A 17,207-nucleotide genomic window follows, 5' to 3' on the forward strand; every position below is an offset into this window, starting at 1 on the left:
CTGGGTCTCACAGAACTCTCAAAGCTGGGACTACAGAGATATGGACTGGGCCACACTTGAACAAAAAGAGGAAAAGTAATGCCAGGAATAGGAAAAAAAAGTCCCTAATGCTTCTCATTCTTGGCCATTTTTCCTAAACATCTATAAAAGACTGATGCTATGGAATTTCCTCAACTTGCAGTGGGGGAAATTAAGGCTTGTTCCCATCAACAAAGAGTAAAGAGGACTCAAAACAATTGTTCATGAAGCAGACTTCATGACCAAATTACAACAACAGAAATCAATCTTGTTGGAGAAGAATTCTGGATTACTGAGAAAAAACAATTTAAGACCTTGTGAGGAACCTGGGCATCTGTCTTCAAGGCTCGCAAAAGGACAGGATTAACCTGCAGAGAAGTTCCTTCTAGTGAGGATATTCCCTCCTCAAAGAGGAAGAAAAAGCTATCACAGAGGTGCTCAAACTGTAGCACCTGAAAAAAGAAAAAAAAAAATAATTTTTGTGTACCAGTTCATGAGCTTTACTGTGTCTTCCTCAAAGTTTCTGCATTAGTGGGATGATTTGTGACTAGAAAGTAGCTTTCTGCCAAAAGAAAAGATTTCTTTCATATAAATTACTTTTAAAAAATCAACTGTCTGCATTGATGCATTCACAGATGATAGACTAAATTCTCACAAATTTCCAGAATACTTTATACACACGTATTTTGAGTGTTCAAGTACTTACTTACCTACACGTCTCTATGGAAAAGCATAAAATTAATCCAATTCAGAAAGTGGACTCAATGCATAAGATTATGTTAAACGACTTGAACTGACTTGAACACTGACTCCACACCTGTAAGTCTTACATGCATACATACAATGTCAAGTGAATGCTTAATTTTACTTTACAGACATCTTTCAATTTTCAGAGCTCTGCTGAGTGCTAACTTGCCACAGATTTCACCCTAAAACATGGAAGAGCTAGTACATCCTCTGTCCCCAGCAGGCTGCCAGCCACAAACAGACTACACGCTACGCCATATATACATAACACACTACACAGTTCCCATTAACCCCTACTTCAGAGGCTTGTACAAACTTTGCCTAAAAATAATTAGCACAAAAGTTGAAAGAGCAGTGAGAGAGGGATTTGTGATGGAACAAGGACCCAGCTTTGAAGACAATACCAAAAATAAGGCAATGTCCATATTCGCCTAGAATCTTTAATCCTGTTTATGGCATACTCATTTACCCACAGATCCCATACTAATTTCTGCAAAGCTTTAATTTCTGAATGTTGGTCCCCTAGGTTGTGCTTTTCCTTCTCTCCCCTTTCACTGCTCTATCTACAATCAAATGGAAGTTTAAAATTTGCCAGCCAAAACCAGATGCATCTAAAGTCTTTTAGAAGTAACTAGAAGTTCCATTATGGGTCAGATGGTGAGATGTATATGTTGTAAACCAACCACATCACCAGTGTAAACTCAGAAAGGGATAACAACTGAAAACATACACAACACATGCACTAAAAACTTATTGTGTGATCTATTTATTTTCTCTCAAGCTTCACGGTTTTCAAGGGTCAAAAGTTATATTCTGTGCATTCTAATCTGAGCAATTTTGGTACTTAATACACCTTTCCATTTGAATCCTGCCAGTGCTCCTGAAAAGCCCTAGAATAAATACATTAAGTGCCACAATGGCTTAACGCTGGCAACATTTTCCAGTTAGATTCCATTTATGATCTCAGCTTCGCCTTCACTTTGTCTCCCTTGTTCACTTTGCCATTATTCTTTTTTGTCTTAAGCTGGAGTCTCAGCATTGGAACAAACTATCAATAACACAGGCAAACATTCTACTCTCTCAAAGCATCCTGTCAGATCTGCTGGGAGCCAAATCAAAAGAATACTGGCTCACCCCCCCCCCAGCATCAGTGGAAACCAGGTGACCACAGCAGCTCCAATGACAATTTAATGCACTCACTGGACCTGAAGCCCAGCATCTTCCGAAAAAGACGAAAAAAAAAAAAAACTAACATGAAGTGATTGTCTTCTAGAGGCTACAATTCTGTTAATAAAAATTACTGGGCTTAACACTGGGGCATACAAATGGAATTCAAAACCATACTTTGGAATAACTCACAGGACCTACTCTGGCAGCTCTTTCTGCTTTAAAATCTATGCATCTCCAGCTGATGTCCTTTGTTGCTTTCTCTTATAGTGCACGATAAAAATACTAACGGTAAATAATATAACAGGAACTCTTAGGCATAAGCGCCCATTGCTTCATAACGTCAAGCTACAGCACTGTAAGAAGGAGGTAAGAACAACCATGCACATCAAAATCACAGAAGCAAGACCAAAGAGAAGCAAGTGCATTTACTAGGTTTTAGTTGGAGTTTACTTAACCTGAAGCAGATGGACAAAGCATTTTTCTTTCTCAAATACTCATTTTGCAAGTTCTGCTTCAAAGCAGTTCAGGGGTTCCTATCAACTTAAGTTTTTTGTTTAGTTATTTTTTAGTACGCTACCCGTTTCCTAAAACCCAGCACCCTACAAAACGAACACCGCTATCTCACACTAAAAAAAAGGCCACGGGCTCCAGTTTCTAACTCTTTGACTGCCAGCTATAGTGGCTAAAAAGAGGAAAGGAGAGTCTCCATAAACCAGATGCCTTATTGGTGTTGCAGGCAAGCATTTAAAAAAAAAAAAAAAAAAAACCTTAAATCAGCATTTACTGTCCTAGGGAGCTGCTGAAAAATTCAAGGTAAAGAAAGTGCTCTGTCCAGTATGAGGAAGGCTGCCGAGTCTCGATTCAAAAGAAAACTGGAAAGGACCTCTAGTGGGCTAGAAACTGCACTGCAAGAGAGCAACCTCCTTCCCCTACACCCCCCTACAGTTACATCACACCTACTGCATCACTCCCCAGCAAAGCCCGACAGTTTTACCTAGTGCCTGTCATCAGAGAAGGCACTGCAAGTGCAATTACAGCAGGAAACCTCCTTTTCAGGCCAGCTAGTTAGAAACATTCCCTCGGTTTGTTCTCAGTGTTCAGAGGGACACATTTCCATTTGCTTTGGAAAAAAACAGGAGATGGGTTCTGTTTTACCACCTATTTCACTAACATGTCAGACCACTTCGGGGTGGTTTTATGCGGACTAAATGACATGACACGAAGGGACGTTCAAAGGCACACAAATTCAGATGCACATTTGGAATGAGGACTCAGTATATTATTCAGACTATGTCAAGGCATTTTGTTCTTCCAAGACCTTTTAGCTGTAGGCAGTTCTGCATAGGCAGCAGAAATACCATTTTAACTGTATTTTTAAGGTAACTCCTTCTGGGTGAAAGAACTTGGAATTCTTTAACTGAACTCAAACAAGGCCTAATTTCACATGACAGTACATAAAAAATAGATTAGTGAACGTATTAATCAGAATACTTAGATAATAAAACAGGCCAGATTAAGAAAGCTTATTTATTAGGCATCCCAGTTAAAAAGAAAATAACTTGTTTTGAATTGGTCAATCACCTCTAAGTCTTTAACAGACATTTCTTGCTACGTTTAGGTTTGCCTTCAAGTCAGTTTTACCGTTTCCCAAAGTAGCCTAATTTACATCTTCAGCATTACAAGCCACAACTTATCTCTCTTTTAAATGATCTAAGCAATAACCTCTCTTTCAGCAGCTACCCTCAAAGGGTTTGAATCAACTCAAGAAGGACCGCAAACTAAAGTTGACATTGTTAAGTAGAGTGATGAAAGACAGCTGCTCGTTATTATTCAAAAATAATATCACCCATACGGCAGTGGTGCTCCTTGTGGCATTAAGCAGAGTGCTGGAAAGGAAGCAAGCCATTTCACAGAGCAGTTGCCTGAAGAGAATAATACTTGTACTTGGAGTCTGAGGACAGAAGAATGCATTTGGTCTGTCCTTCACATAAAGCAATAACAGTACTGCCCTGTCATAACTGAAAGCCTGAAAGTCACTTGATACAATCATTCATGCAGAAAATAACAACTAATCCAAAGACGCAAACAAGTTAACACCTTATCATCAGAGACCTGAGCAAAAAGCAGCCAAGGTCTCTCCACCTTAACCTTTTTGGACCAACCATCATCAACTAGAACATTCACTAGTAGCAAAATAATATAACCTATTTTGAAGGAGTAGTAGTAGTGGTGCCACAAAATCTAATTGTTTGTCTCTCCTCTGGAGAAATCAGTAATCCAGGCACAAAAAGAAGAAGGCGTCTCTCTTGAAGGATTTTGTGAGTTATTTTACAAAAAGATTGTGTAGAATGGAAATAGTCCAAAAGAAATCCCTATAACCAAAAAGAGTAAAGAATTGGAGCTGACAAGGATCAATTCAAGGCGAGGATGAAAAACACAACATTCTATGAAAACATCCCTTAATGTTTTTAAGTCAAGCAATCAATTTCTCAGGAATTAACTTCTTGAATCTGAACTGCTTTATGATAGAAAGAACAACAAATGAAAAGAGACTTGACCAAACTAGGAAGAGAAATGACAGGAAACAGGGCTTTCAGAACAGCTGCTGAATGCGTAGAATATAACATATGAAAGAGATGTGAGTATTAAAGCAATTTCAGGTGCAATTAATATTACTTGTAAGGACAGGGGAAGAAATTTAAAGAAAGGGACACCTTAATGCAGAAGAAGAAAATGTTTTTGCTGTATTCCTTCTTTTTCTCTAATAAAGTTGGTAGCTTGAGCTCACTTTCAAAGTGTTAAACAACTGCATCCATGCAACTGCCCATAAATCCTCCAGATTTTGTTGCTTTTAACACCACCACAGTCTCATATACTTTTCAGGGATCCATTAGTTCTGCAGTCAAGCACTGCTCATCTGATCTGGCAGATAAAGATCAAAACGTCATTTTGAAATGCCAGAATTTGTGAATGTATGCATGAACAGTGCATCCACGTTTTATTCACGCAGTTTCTTCCTGTATCTTTCCAATGAGAAAGGTTTTAATTTACTGTCAAGACAGCTGCAATTACAAATGTTCGATTATTACTACTCCAGCCAGGATTAATGCTCTCAGAAAAAAAATCCAAACAGAAGTCTAAGTATTTATAATCAACTCTTAAAATTCCACTGTCTCCTACGGAAAACACAATATGACTTCAGATACAGTAACATAAATGTTAAACTATTAATTTTGCATCATGGTGAAACTACTAATTAGAAAAAAACTTACCTATTCTGTCTTATACAGGGATTTTGCTGCATGAAAATGTTTTTCCAAAGTATATTCCTACCTTCCACAATGAACAGAGAAAAGCATCATACTACAATAACCCCTCCTTCCATTTTCCCATGACCAAAAATCACTTTATTTTGCTTCCTTTCCACTAAGTGTGGAACTCTCCAGAGTACAGCAAGCAGGAATTGTTTACATGCATGGTCTCCAAAGTGCAGTGTATGGAGCCCAGGGGATATGAAAGACAACCCTCTGGAGTACAGGAAGAAAATAATAAATAATCTATTAATAAATTAATATATTAAATGTTTTCATGTAGTTAACACTTTATGTAATGTTTACTTAATCTTTCTCATTCTTTCTAAAATTTCTATTGTGCATGTTTTATAGTTTGCATGAAATATTGCAGTAGTACACATCTATAATTTATAAATAACTCAGTCTACATATACTGGGGGGTGCTCAAAATAAATTTATACTGATAGAGGTGCACAGTCTACAAAGTTTGGAGACCTCTGGTTTATGTGACTTCAGTACCAGGAAACTGAAGTGGCACGTCTTCCTTTGCTAGAAGGAGGTAAAAATATTGGAGGAAGAACCACAAGCAGGGAAAAGTTTACAAGTGTGATGCATTTTTCTGTTACTTAGCAGCAAATTTAATTGCAGGCAGTCAGTGATTTTTTCGAAATAGTTAATGACTAGCTCACACTACATCTAATAGTTGAGCAACCCTTGAAAATCCCATGAGGTCCTGATAGGTATCTAGGGGCTGCTAAGGGCCATTCAAAATCTTATTCTCAAAGATTTAGGTTAACATCCATTGACTTTCAATGTGATTTAAAATTCTAAGTACATAAAATTCAGTTTCAGCAATAACTTATGCCACTGTATCACTTGGCCAGTTTTCTAATGCAGATGTAAAAAGTAAGCCTGTTTTTATTTAAATTCTTTTCAAATATTCATGAAAATATTATAGCTGCTAGACACTCAACATACTTTTTTTCTTAAAAAAAAAAAACCTTGATACTAAAAAATTCACTTATCCCCATAACGGCCATTGATAAGTATCAAATAAGTGAAACATTAAAGTTAGCAACACTTTGGGGAAGTTTTACATGGTGGGTATACATCATTAAGAAATAGCAAAGCAAGGCAAACCATGTTGAGAAGACCCCCCTTTTAAAAACTATGTTTTCTTGACTAACATCTGTCTTCTATCATTTCTGTTCCAGTCGGAATGACCCTAAGCATTTTAGTCAAGAAGTATTCATCTTCAGATAAATTCCTTTACTCCACTGGAAAAGCTTCCAAGCAGCACATAGCACTGATTACAGCTCTGAAACTTTCAACATAGCATCCTCTAAAAATCAGAGTCCAACCGTATCTTTTTAACAGCAAAGAGAGCAGCCAGAGAACAACAGGTGTTTTTACATGACATTTCTCTCATGTACTTTGATGTCATACAATGAGCGCTATGAAACAGAATGTTTAACAAATTTGGGTTTCTAGTCACACATCACATCCCTTCAAATTCCAGCACCAAGGGTTTGGATCTGGGAGTTCTGGTAAGTTGAAAATGAGCCAGCAGCATGTCCCGGCAGCCAAGAGGGCCAACTGTGTCCTGGGGTGCATCAAACATGGCATTGTTAGCCGGTCAAGGGGTGATCATCCTGCTCTGCTCTGCACTGATGTGGCCCCACCTTGAGTACTGTGTGCAGTTTTGGATGCCTCAGGATAGAAAGATATAAAGCTACTGGAGAGTGTCCAGAGGAGGGCCACAGAGTTGGTGAATGGTTTAGAGGGGAAGCAGTATGAGGAGCGGCTGAAGTTACTTGGTATGTTGAGCCTGGAGAAGAGGAAACTGAGGAGACACCTCATCATAGTCTACAGTCTCCTTACAAGGGGAGGAGGAGGAGCAGGTGCTGATCTCTTCTCTCTGGCAACCGATGACAGGATCCAAGGGTGTGGCAGGAAGATGTGCCAGGGGAGGTTTAGGTTGGATATTAGGAAAAGGTTCTTCACCCAGAGGGTGGTAGAGCACTGAAACAGGCTTCCTAGGAAAGTAATAATGTTGCCAAGCACACCAATATTCAAAAAGCATTTGGACAATGACCTCACATACATGGTGTAAACGTTTACGTTGTCCTATGCAGGGACAGGAGACAGACTTGATGATCATTCTGAGTTACTTCCAACTCAGGACATTCTATGATTCTATAAATTAAAACAGACACTTTTCTCCAGAGCAAGGGACGTTACTGCATGACTGCTTTGAGATTTACAGCACTGATTTAATAGAACAGCGAAGCACCTGCTGACCTTTGGGCACATCAGAACTCCATTTAAAGGACACTATTCATCCTGAAGGATGCCTCCTTCACTGCCAGAATCAATCAGCTCCAAAGCAGGCATATGTACCTACCAGGAAGTGGCAGCTCTCCTGAGGGTAGATGACGTGTTATGGGCAAGGTCAGCAGGAATGGCAGACGCCCCCGACAAAAGGTGGCCCTAGGGAGCGCAGCAGCCAGGTGCGTGCACAGAGGGCACCTCTTTGAAAGGAGGCATTCCACCGGCTGAGTAGGAAACCTGAGGTGCACAGAAACCAGCACACGGGGACTGTTCTGTGATGACTTGCACAGGTCAAGGGCACTCACCCTACCTGACCCCTCAATGCAGAACATTGGACACTTGTCCCAGAGCAAAGGCTGCAGCTCCAGCTAGGAGATCTGCACCATCTGCCCCAGTGGTGGCTGATGCCTCCATGCAGATGGAGCTGCTGAGGGGAGAGGCTGCTGTGCAGACTTCAGACCGAAAAAAAATGCCTGGACCTTTCTCCTGGGTCAAGAGCAGTGGATGTCCTCAGGTGGAGCAGCTCCTGTAGCCGGTGGCTGAGCTGCAGGAGGCGGTGAGAAGGCTCCGTAGCATCAAGGAGTGTCAAGAAGGAGTTAGAGACCTGGTTCCAAGCTGCAGCAGACCCACAGTCAAACAGCCAGAAACTTCCCCACCAGCACACGCAGAAGGGAGGTGGGACAATTATCCAAAAGAATGGAAGCCTGCAAGGGCAAAGACGAGCAGGAGGAAGAGGCTTCCCCCAAAGTCTGAGATGCCCTTGTAGAACTGATTCATGGCTCTGCAGACTGAAGAGGAAACACCCATCACATCGGGAGAGATGCTGGAGCTGAGTAAGGCAGCCCAGTCTCCTCCACAGATAACAACCAGCACAACTAAGAAAAGGCAACAGGACAAGGGGTAACAGGTTTAAGCTGAAAGAGGGGAGATTTAGATTTTTATTAGGAAGAAATTCTTTACTGTGAGTGTGGTAAGGCACTGGAACAGGTTGCCCAGAGAAGCTGCAGAAACCCCATCCCTAGAGCTGTTCACAGGCAGTTTGGAAGAGGCTTTGAGCAACCTGATCTAGTGGAAGGTGTCCCTGACCATGACAGGGGAGCTGGAACTGGATCATCTTTAAGGTCCCTTCCAACCCAAACCATTCTATGATTTAAGGCTAACATTCCTTGAAACAGTACTCATAATTACACAACTAAGTAAATATCAATAACAGATCTGAGGCCCTTTGTGCAGTTTTGCTACCAAACAGGTTGTATCCTGACTGGCCAACAGGCTCTTCTAACTCCAATGTGACTTTAGGAAAAAAGCTTTCGTCTGCTTTTCATTTCTTCACCTGGCAGTGTACACAACACGAAAACAGAATTCACGTATGCTACCCCTGCTAATATAACTCTGGCTGTTTTGTTTGTTCTGTGGAAGACTTTCATCCTTGTGATGTGCAACAGGAGAAGCAAACGGAACAGACAAAATAGCACCAAAAAAGTTTGTCCTACCTTTCCATCTCATCTACACCTTTGCATTTCACAACAGAGCAGGAATGCAAATACATTCAAGTGAACTTTGTCAGATCTAACAATGACTCTTTTTACTGATCTTTCCTAAATATTCTCTAGGTTTGACCACAAACACATACACATAGCTTAAATTAGTTTATTGACTTTCTTCTGAACACATGATTTTATCTGTCCTTATACTACAGAACAGCAGCACAAAAGCATAGGCTTACTCTTGAACTACAGTTGTGCAAAGCCATGGAATTTATTTCACTTACTGCAGCTGAATACTGTGAAGACTGTGTCTTCACAAATGGGATGGCAGAAGCAGAAGGCTCTTGGCTATGCCTCTTCTTAAGATCCTCAGCTAAACTCAGGTAACAGTACATATCTGTGCCCTCACACCTTTCAGACAGACATTTGCTCAGGATTATCTTCCCCCTCCCTAATTCATGTGCCCTGAATAAGAGTTTTCCCCATTAACATGCTGCCAAATATAGTCACGTCTTAGAAGCTGCAGCCACATTTTCCTACCTCTCTATTTTCTGAAGCAAGTTTTCCATTAAATTCTTTTCTCTCCCAAGATGATGTCATAACTTACCCAGCAGAATGATCTTTAGAAGCTCATACATATTCTGGAATACCAGTAACCTGACAATGCAGAGGCTGAATCTCTCTAGCTTGTACATCCAGGCGCTACTGTATTTAGGAAGATGCTAGCCCCTCCAATCTATAAGCACGGTAATTCTTCATGGACAGAAGCCATAGGATGTCTGTCCTTAACATTTTCAAGTGACAGCCATTACTCAGGTGAAACTGCAAAACTCTGCATCCAACCAGAACATTGTTTGCATGCAATAAAAAGAATTTACTGGTTTGCAGCTTTTAAGATACCCTACCTGTTTGTGCCACCAAGTGGGTCCAGCCACTCCAAACTGCTCCAATCTTTTCATGTGAGAAAAACTGAATCTCAATCTTCTTGGGCTCAACAAGAAAGCTCTCTTTGCTTGCTAGCTGCCCATGTTTGTTGCTACCCCAGACACACAGGTGTCCTTCATCTACAACAGACAGAGAAGTAAAATTTGTGGTAAGTGATATAATAGAACACCATCAGACACAGGCTCTATCTAACTCAGTGATGCTGAGGAAAGAACAATGTTTCATTCAATTTGCATTTTCACTTTATGATTCTTACTACTGCTCTTTACCATATGCATGGATGCTGTAACTAGGATATTAGAAATATTTTCAAGAGCCTTAACAATGCAGTCCATTTTCTGAGGGTAACGCTAACTCCCTGAAACAGTAACAGCTTTCAGGTCAAACTGCCCAAACCTCATTTCTACCACAAGCCTCTCAAAAGAGACTCAAAGATGCTTATAGCAAAGGCCAAATTCCACCAGAAAACTAACTACAGTATTCAAATTCTCTGAGAAAAAAAATCAAAGCATCCTGGGGACACTCACTGAGCAGCCCATCATAGTCTACTCTGTTCTTGCAGGCCAGCTTGCACCTCTGCCCCAAAGCTTTAATTCAATCCAGTAAATAACTTTCTGAATTGAAGCAAATAATTTATCCTACGTTCACTATCTGGGACTCCTCAAAGCTTGGCTGGCTGCTCCTGCTCTGCATTACAGTCTCTCAGCCTCTTTACAAGAACTACAGACTCCTAGCATTTCTCATAACTCTCCTGCCATCTTCAACTTGAGCAAATTCAGTAAATATCCCAAGCACAGGCAGTCTAATGCTCTTTGCCTCACCTTGCTGTCACTTTCTAAAGGAATGCGACACACTGCTACGAACATACAACTAATGCAGGTACCACCCATTACAAGGTAAAATTAAAATATTAGCCTGCCTCAAAACAATGCCAATTAGTGAGAGACTTGTGTAATTACTTGTCTTTTTCCACACTCTTTGTAAAATAAGCATTTGTACAAGTGCACACTCCAGGATACCAGTCACAGGGATAATTATATTTACAGAAACATCTATATTGCTTCCTGTGTTTCACTGGTGCAAGTTGGAGTTGCTCACAGCCTAATGACCACTTGACAGTAACAAGACGACTGTTCAGAAGTGTTCTTCTGCAGATATTACATACCATTAGTTCATTTATTTCAGCACAAAAATCATTCTAGCCAGGTTCTAGGCCTCCCTATTAAAAAAATATAATCCATGAAACACACTTAACAGAATATGAGCTGTGTCGGCTTTCCTTAAATCCTTAGCTACCCTGTACAAGCTGCAATCATAAGAAGTAAATCTTGTATACATGAAGTACATGATCATGGGCCCAGAAAACTGGATGGCATATCACTTGCAATGTGGAATCGTTCATAGCACATATCCACAACACTCAAGGCTTCTGGAAGTCTCAGGTCAGCACTGAACTCTTTACGAGCAGCATGACAGAAGTAAATCTTTCAGAGGAGGGGAAAAAAAAATAATGTAGGACTTAGGCTACAAAATATTTAATGATCTCGGGTTGCTAACAGTAACAGGAAGAATGAGCCAGGAAAATTCCACTATAGTAATGCTGGTGAAAAACAAAGAGGGCAGGAGAAGCCAGTACTTGTCCAGTAACACAATGACAGTCATCTGCAGGATTTCCTACATTCACTCCATAAAACAACACAACTGAAATGAAAAGGAAAAAAAAAAATCAAGCAATTGTTTCATTCAAATTTTCCACTCAAATTATAAACTCCCCAGAGTTAAGTGCATACACCTTCCAGAGAGGGATAAAAAAGAGTGACAGAAAGGGCTTGTTTCAACAAAAAAAAACATCATGGACATACATGGTTCTACAATTATCATGCACTGCCTCTGTCACCTCCTTTTTTACCTCCAGAAGGTGTGCTTCCTTTATCCTTGGAAATGTTGTGTGTTCAGCCCTCATCTCATTACTTCAGTACTTCTTGTTTTAACAAGACACTAAGAGTCACTGCCATATTCCTCTCACTGGAGCTTTCAGGCCTGTTTGGATAGAGGTGGACTGCCATCCTTTTTTTAAAGAAATCACCATTCATGTTTGCAGTAACCCTGCCTGGGTCAAAAACCTGCCTGACTGCAGGTAACTGGTATCCTACCAGCAGGTGGCTAATGAAACAGAGCCAAAAAAATTGCAGCACAGATTCCTAGGAAAAAAATCCCCATTTAAATACCACACCCTGCAGTAATATCTTTACTATTTCAAGTATCTTTACAATACAAAGTATTTTAATTAATAACAAGTATCTTGCAGGATGAAGGGCAGCAACAGCATTACATTAGTAGAATCTTTGGCACTTACTTCGTTAATCTTGGTCTCCCTGCTGCCAAATAGACTGCTCTCTTAAATAAAAAGCAAAAGCATGAAAGACTAATCTGTTCACTCTCTAAATAAAGCACTAATTAGCTAAAGTAGAATCTATTTGTCCTTATAGTTGTTCTTTTTTAACCGCGCATACACTTTGGATCTCAGAATTCAATATAATTTACATCTTGTAACATCTCCCCATACAATTAAATCTCTGTAGATCTGCATAAGTAAATACTCCAGTGCTCCATTAACGATGACAGATGTACCAGATGGCTGCATATTTGCTAAGAACTTAAAAAGTTTGGCAAAGGCTCGTCTTCATAAATTCCAGTATATTTTCTGCACTTCAAAACTGTAAGATGACAGCATGAAAAGCTACTGTTTCCCCTTCTCCCAGGCTGCCAAAAAAAAAAAAAATCTTTAGTACTTAATACCCCAGCAGGGAGCACTGCCTAAAGATCAAAGAACAAATGGCAGACTTATAGCACTTATGGATGTGCCTAAGCAATTAAAGTAACTTCCCACTGCTTTAAATAAGCCTTGTGCTCTTACATTACCTCACACAAATCTGCACACTGTTATATTAGAGCTACCTAAGATAGCTCCAGATCATCTCACAACCCCACACAGCAGAGCCCCGCACAGAGGCATGAGCTCACACAGCAGAAGCCAGACAGCCTTTCCTGAGACAAACACCGTAGACAAAGGGTTGCACTGGTCCCAGCACTGATCCATCCAGAGTTACAATGCAGCATGATGCTGCAGCCCCAGATTTATCCAGGGTTGAGTCACACCTGACCACAAGAAAAAACACACAGAATTTGGAGAATTCAAAACTTGAATCCAGCTTTAAAAAAGAAACAAGAGCTCTTAGAATCCAAAACTACTACAAAACAATTAACCAGCACTAAGAAGGCCAGATCAAATTTTACCAGTCTAACTAAAACATTTCCAAAGCAAAAAAAAGCCATTATAGACAAGACAAAGACTTTCACCTCTATACCCAAGGCCTACCTGTGACTGACACCGAATGATAGGAGCCTGCAGCAACCTTCTTCACCTTTACATCTTCCAGACCTAGAGAAAAGTCAGTCTCATAAAATTCATACAGCAGATATCATTTCATGAATAGACATAAAACAGAGCTGTATCAAGTGCAACAGGATGACGATGAATTGTTTAACAAAAGCCTCTACTTTTGGTCCATAGACATTGCAGGACTCACTATCATCCCCCCCCCCCCCGACAGATTATGACCTTTGTATGTCCATTCTATCCTTCAGAAACTCCATTAGACATTTATAATACCAAATGGCTCTATAATAAAAGGATCCTACATGTCACCCTAATTATATTTCTCCTCTATCTCTGCCTTTACAAAAGAACTGAATTCCTGAATTACCTGTTACTTCACAGGGCTCCTTTGCTGTCAAGAACAGGGGGAGGGCTTTCCCTTGGTTTGCACGCTTTGCCCGAGATGCCATGCCAGTTCCCCACTGAAACACCAAACCGTTGTCTTTCCAGAGTAAACAAAAATAGAAGAAATTTGAACAAATCAACCATCAACAAACACACCTAACTCATTAATTAGTTTTAAGGAGACATTCACTTCATTTTCTCCAATGCAAATTACACTTTAAAAGACCTTTATGCCATATAAAACATACTTCATAAATAAACAGATTACCCTGGTGAAATCATCAAGCAATAAATAGTTGTGGTCTCATTTATACACACTAGAAAAATAAGAAGATACTCTGAGACATATCAGGACATAATGTCATATCAGGACGTTACTGAGGATTCAGTAACAGAAGTCCCGTAGCTGCAGCACCTCAGGACACAATTTATTTGTTATTCTGAGTTCACTGCACTTGCTCTGCCCCTTCCTTCTCCTCATGCTAATTTGTTTGTGCAGTCCAGCATAGTGACAGAGCGAAGTCACTTGTCTTCTCCTCAGGACCTTTCAGAGACTTGACCAAGCTCTCAAACAAGATGAGCAAAGAACTCCAAAAAGCTTAATTCCCACTGTTCATACAGGCACAGGGATCCAACTCTTCTTCCAAGCATCTCCTTTGCATCTTCAGCTAGATTCCACTACCTGGAACCCATACTACAGTTCATGTAAAATTAAACCTAAATAAAAGAGTATGTGTAGTTTGTTGCCCTTCCACTGTAAAACAAATAAACAGAAGCTAAAGTAAATTTCATCTTCTTTCCTTGCTCTCTCCCTCCAAGCCATTAAAACTCCATTTCATTTGTTACTGAAATGTTACAAGAATTATGACACATTTACCTGTAGCAGCAAGGGCATGCCTCAGTCCTGCAGCAACATCCACCACCTTTTCTTTCAGAGACTACTCAAGTAAAAAAAAATATACGTTTTAGTTGCTTTTTGCATTTAGTGCCTCTAAAAGCAAAATATGCCAAACACAGAAGTAGAACAACATGAATATAGTTCTCACAATTCCAGTCTGCATGTTACAACGCATATCAACATTTTGTATCACAAAAGAAGTAAATTTTGGTCAACAAAAATTAGTGGGAACATCTTCAAAAAAAAAAAAAAACAAGGAAAGCAACTGGATGTACAGTTTTGTGGCAATAACTAAAAAGCCACAGTCAATATGGTCACTTGAAAAATGGAACCTTCCTGGCGATCCAAATATGTTTATTTCTTAATTTTAATGCTGTTCAGGAATTACATCAAAACCTTTGCAGCAAATACTAGTGACAAGTAGTAATAAGTCCCATTAAGCTGTTCGGTCTTACTAAGTCCTCCAATCACAAATACTGCAATTGATAGTACCACCGACACCAAAGGTTACCCAATGCAATCATGCAAAAGAAGCCTATACCAAGTTACACACACATAAAATGAGCAACTTAATTTTGCACAAGGTACTTCAATTCTGGCACTTCTCCACTTCTGCAAATTTATTATTCTTCTCACAGACGTAACACTATTTAAAATAGATGGCATCAAGCCCAAGCATTTAACAGGATACAAACCAAAAGAGAAAATATTTCAGATCAATGAAAGGTATTCACACAGACTCAGATTAGCACTGTTAACAATACAAATTTCAAGGCACCATACTGGAATGATGCTTCCAGGAAACATCAAGGATACAGAAACATCAGGTGAGTTAACCCCTATTCACTTGGGGTTACCTAGTGGATCAGCTGTCCTTCCTCTCCTACACTAAAAAAAGCAAAGGAGGATTTCGCATGAGCGATGAGGCCAAATTTCTTGTCTGAGAATCCTGTCTTCTGTGTAGTTATTGCTTTCACTAGACATGAGAGGTCATGTGGATGGAAAAGAATTACATTAGTGTTCTCCAAATAAGAAACTACAGTGTAAAATAGGGATTAATTAGAATTTCTGTAAGAAATTTATTTAAACTTCTAGGCTTATAGCCAACAACAAGAAAGCTTTTCTGGTGTAACAGAAATCTCAGCACCTACTATTTAAAACATTTTAAAGCTATTAATTTGGGGCTACATTTCAAGCTCCCTACTCACACTCAGCAGTGCCTCATCTACAAGTGCCACCACAGATTTCCAAATGACTTAAAGGAACAACATGAGCTATGCTGTCAGAGTACAGCATTTACCATTTATAACGGAAGATACCTGAAAGCAGAGGAAGTGTTATCTACTTGCCATCCTATATTCTTGTAAGTTGATATTGTTGGTAAATACTGAAAGTTAGATAAGAAGCAAGTCAATGTACTAGTCAGTTCCTTTACAAGCAAAAGTAAAAAGAGAAAAATCTCAAAAGCGATAGAATTAAAGTTTATTCTCTCAAGTCTAGTTTTCCTGCATCTTCATACTTTCTCACGCTTCTATTATTTTGGGGGTGACAAAGCTTATTTTTTTCTAACTGGTTTTACAGCCGAGAAATAATACTGCAGTCTCATTGAGGGGGGGGAGAAACTAAATACACTTATAAATACACTTGAAAAAACAGCATGCACTTAAACAGAACTGCAGCACAAAAGCAACAGATGAGAAAAATTGGCATAGCTAACTTTGTAGAACTCCATCATCCAGTTTGGTTTTTTTAGGGGTGGACTATTGCTGGCTGATATAGCAAAACATATCTAGTATCTTGAAAACTTGAGGCAAAACTTCAGGTGGAGTAAATTTGCAGTTTCTCTACCTTCAGTATCACTTCACATCATCTAAGCATCAGGCTCAATCTGAAGATTTTATCAAAATACATTATGAAATGTTATAATCCCTAGTGAAAGAAACAACTTTGTTAGGTGGAAGCAACTTCTTTGTACAAGAAAAGCAGCCTTAGCTTCTTATTTCTGGGTCAACAACCATCTTTGGTCCTTCACTTTGAAAGTTTATTGTAACAGATAGACTCTATCACAAAATAGTTGACGAATCTGGCTTAAAGTCTACTCAGATCAGATGACCTTTGTAGGCTGCCGAAAGCAATATAAACTACAGAAACGTGAAGCACAATTCCTTTTAAATCTTTACCTCAATCTTTTGTGGAATCAAGCACAGACTTGATATTTGAGGAACTCCTAATTGTCCGAAAGAGTTAGACCCACAGGACAGAACTAGGCCAGATCCTGCAAAATAAGGTTTTAGAGCCTGATCAGTAAATCCCTGAGCAAAAGCAAAGCACTGTAACATTCTAACAAGCAGAACATCACAGCCAAGTAGCTCAAGAAAAGAACCTAACATGTCCCATTTCAAAGTTCCTGAAGGCCATAGGCTTCTGTTTTTACACATCATGTTCAGTAAAGGTCTGAAGTTCACTGGGATACAAGGAGAATGGAGCCATTTAATTTGCAAGACAAACAGCTTAAAACCTGCAAGTGCCGGTGG

At 39.7% G+C, this 17,207-nt stretch overlaps 1 protein-coding gene across 5 annotated transcripts in view; it reads right to left on the reverse strand.

Moving 5' to 3' along the window:
- SERGEF (secretion regulating guanine nucleotide exchange factor) overlaps positions 1-17,207 on the reverse strand; it is a 155,575-nt gene that overhangs the window by 134,307 nt on the left and 4,061 nt on the right. For all 5 annotated transcript variants that reach the window (XR_008450226.1, XM_054069002.1, XM_054069001.1 and 2 more), the window contains exons 4-8: positions 16,854-16,948; positions 14,653-14,713; positions 13,759-13,872; positions 13,371-13,433; positions 9,952-10,110 (exon numbers count right to left, since the gene is read on the reverse strand). Coding sequence is in view for 4 of the 5 variants with exons in the window: in XM_054069002.1 (XP_053924977.1) it covers positions 9,952-10,110; positions 13,371-13,433; positions 13,759-13,872; positions 14,653-14,713; positions 16,854-16,948 (492 nt within the window). In the remaining variant the exon portion in view is untranslated. The remainder of the gene's footprint in view (positions 1-9,951; positions 10,111-13,370; positions 13,434-13,758; positions 13,873-14,652; positions 14,714-16,853; positions 16,949-17,207) is intronic.

The sequence above is a fragment of the Cuculus canorus genome, chromosome 5, assembly GCF_017976375.1.
Source record: "Cuculus canorus isolate bCucCan1 chromosome 5, bCucCan1.pri, whole genome shotgun sequence".
Taxonomy (NCBI): Eukaryota; Metazoa; Chordata; class Aves; order Cuculiformes; family Cuculidae; genus Cuculus; species Cuculus canorus.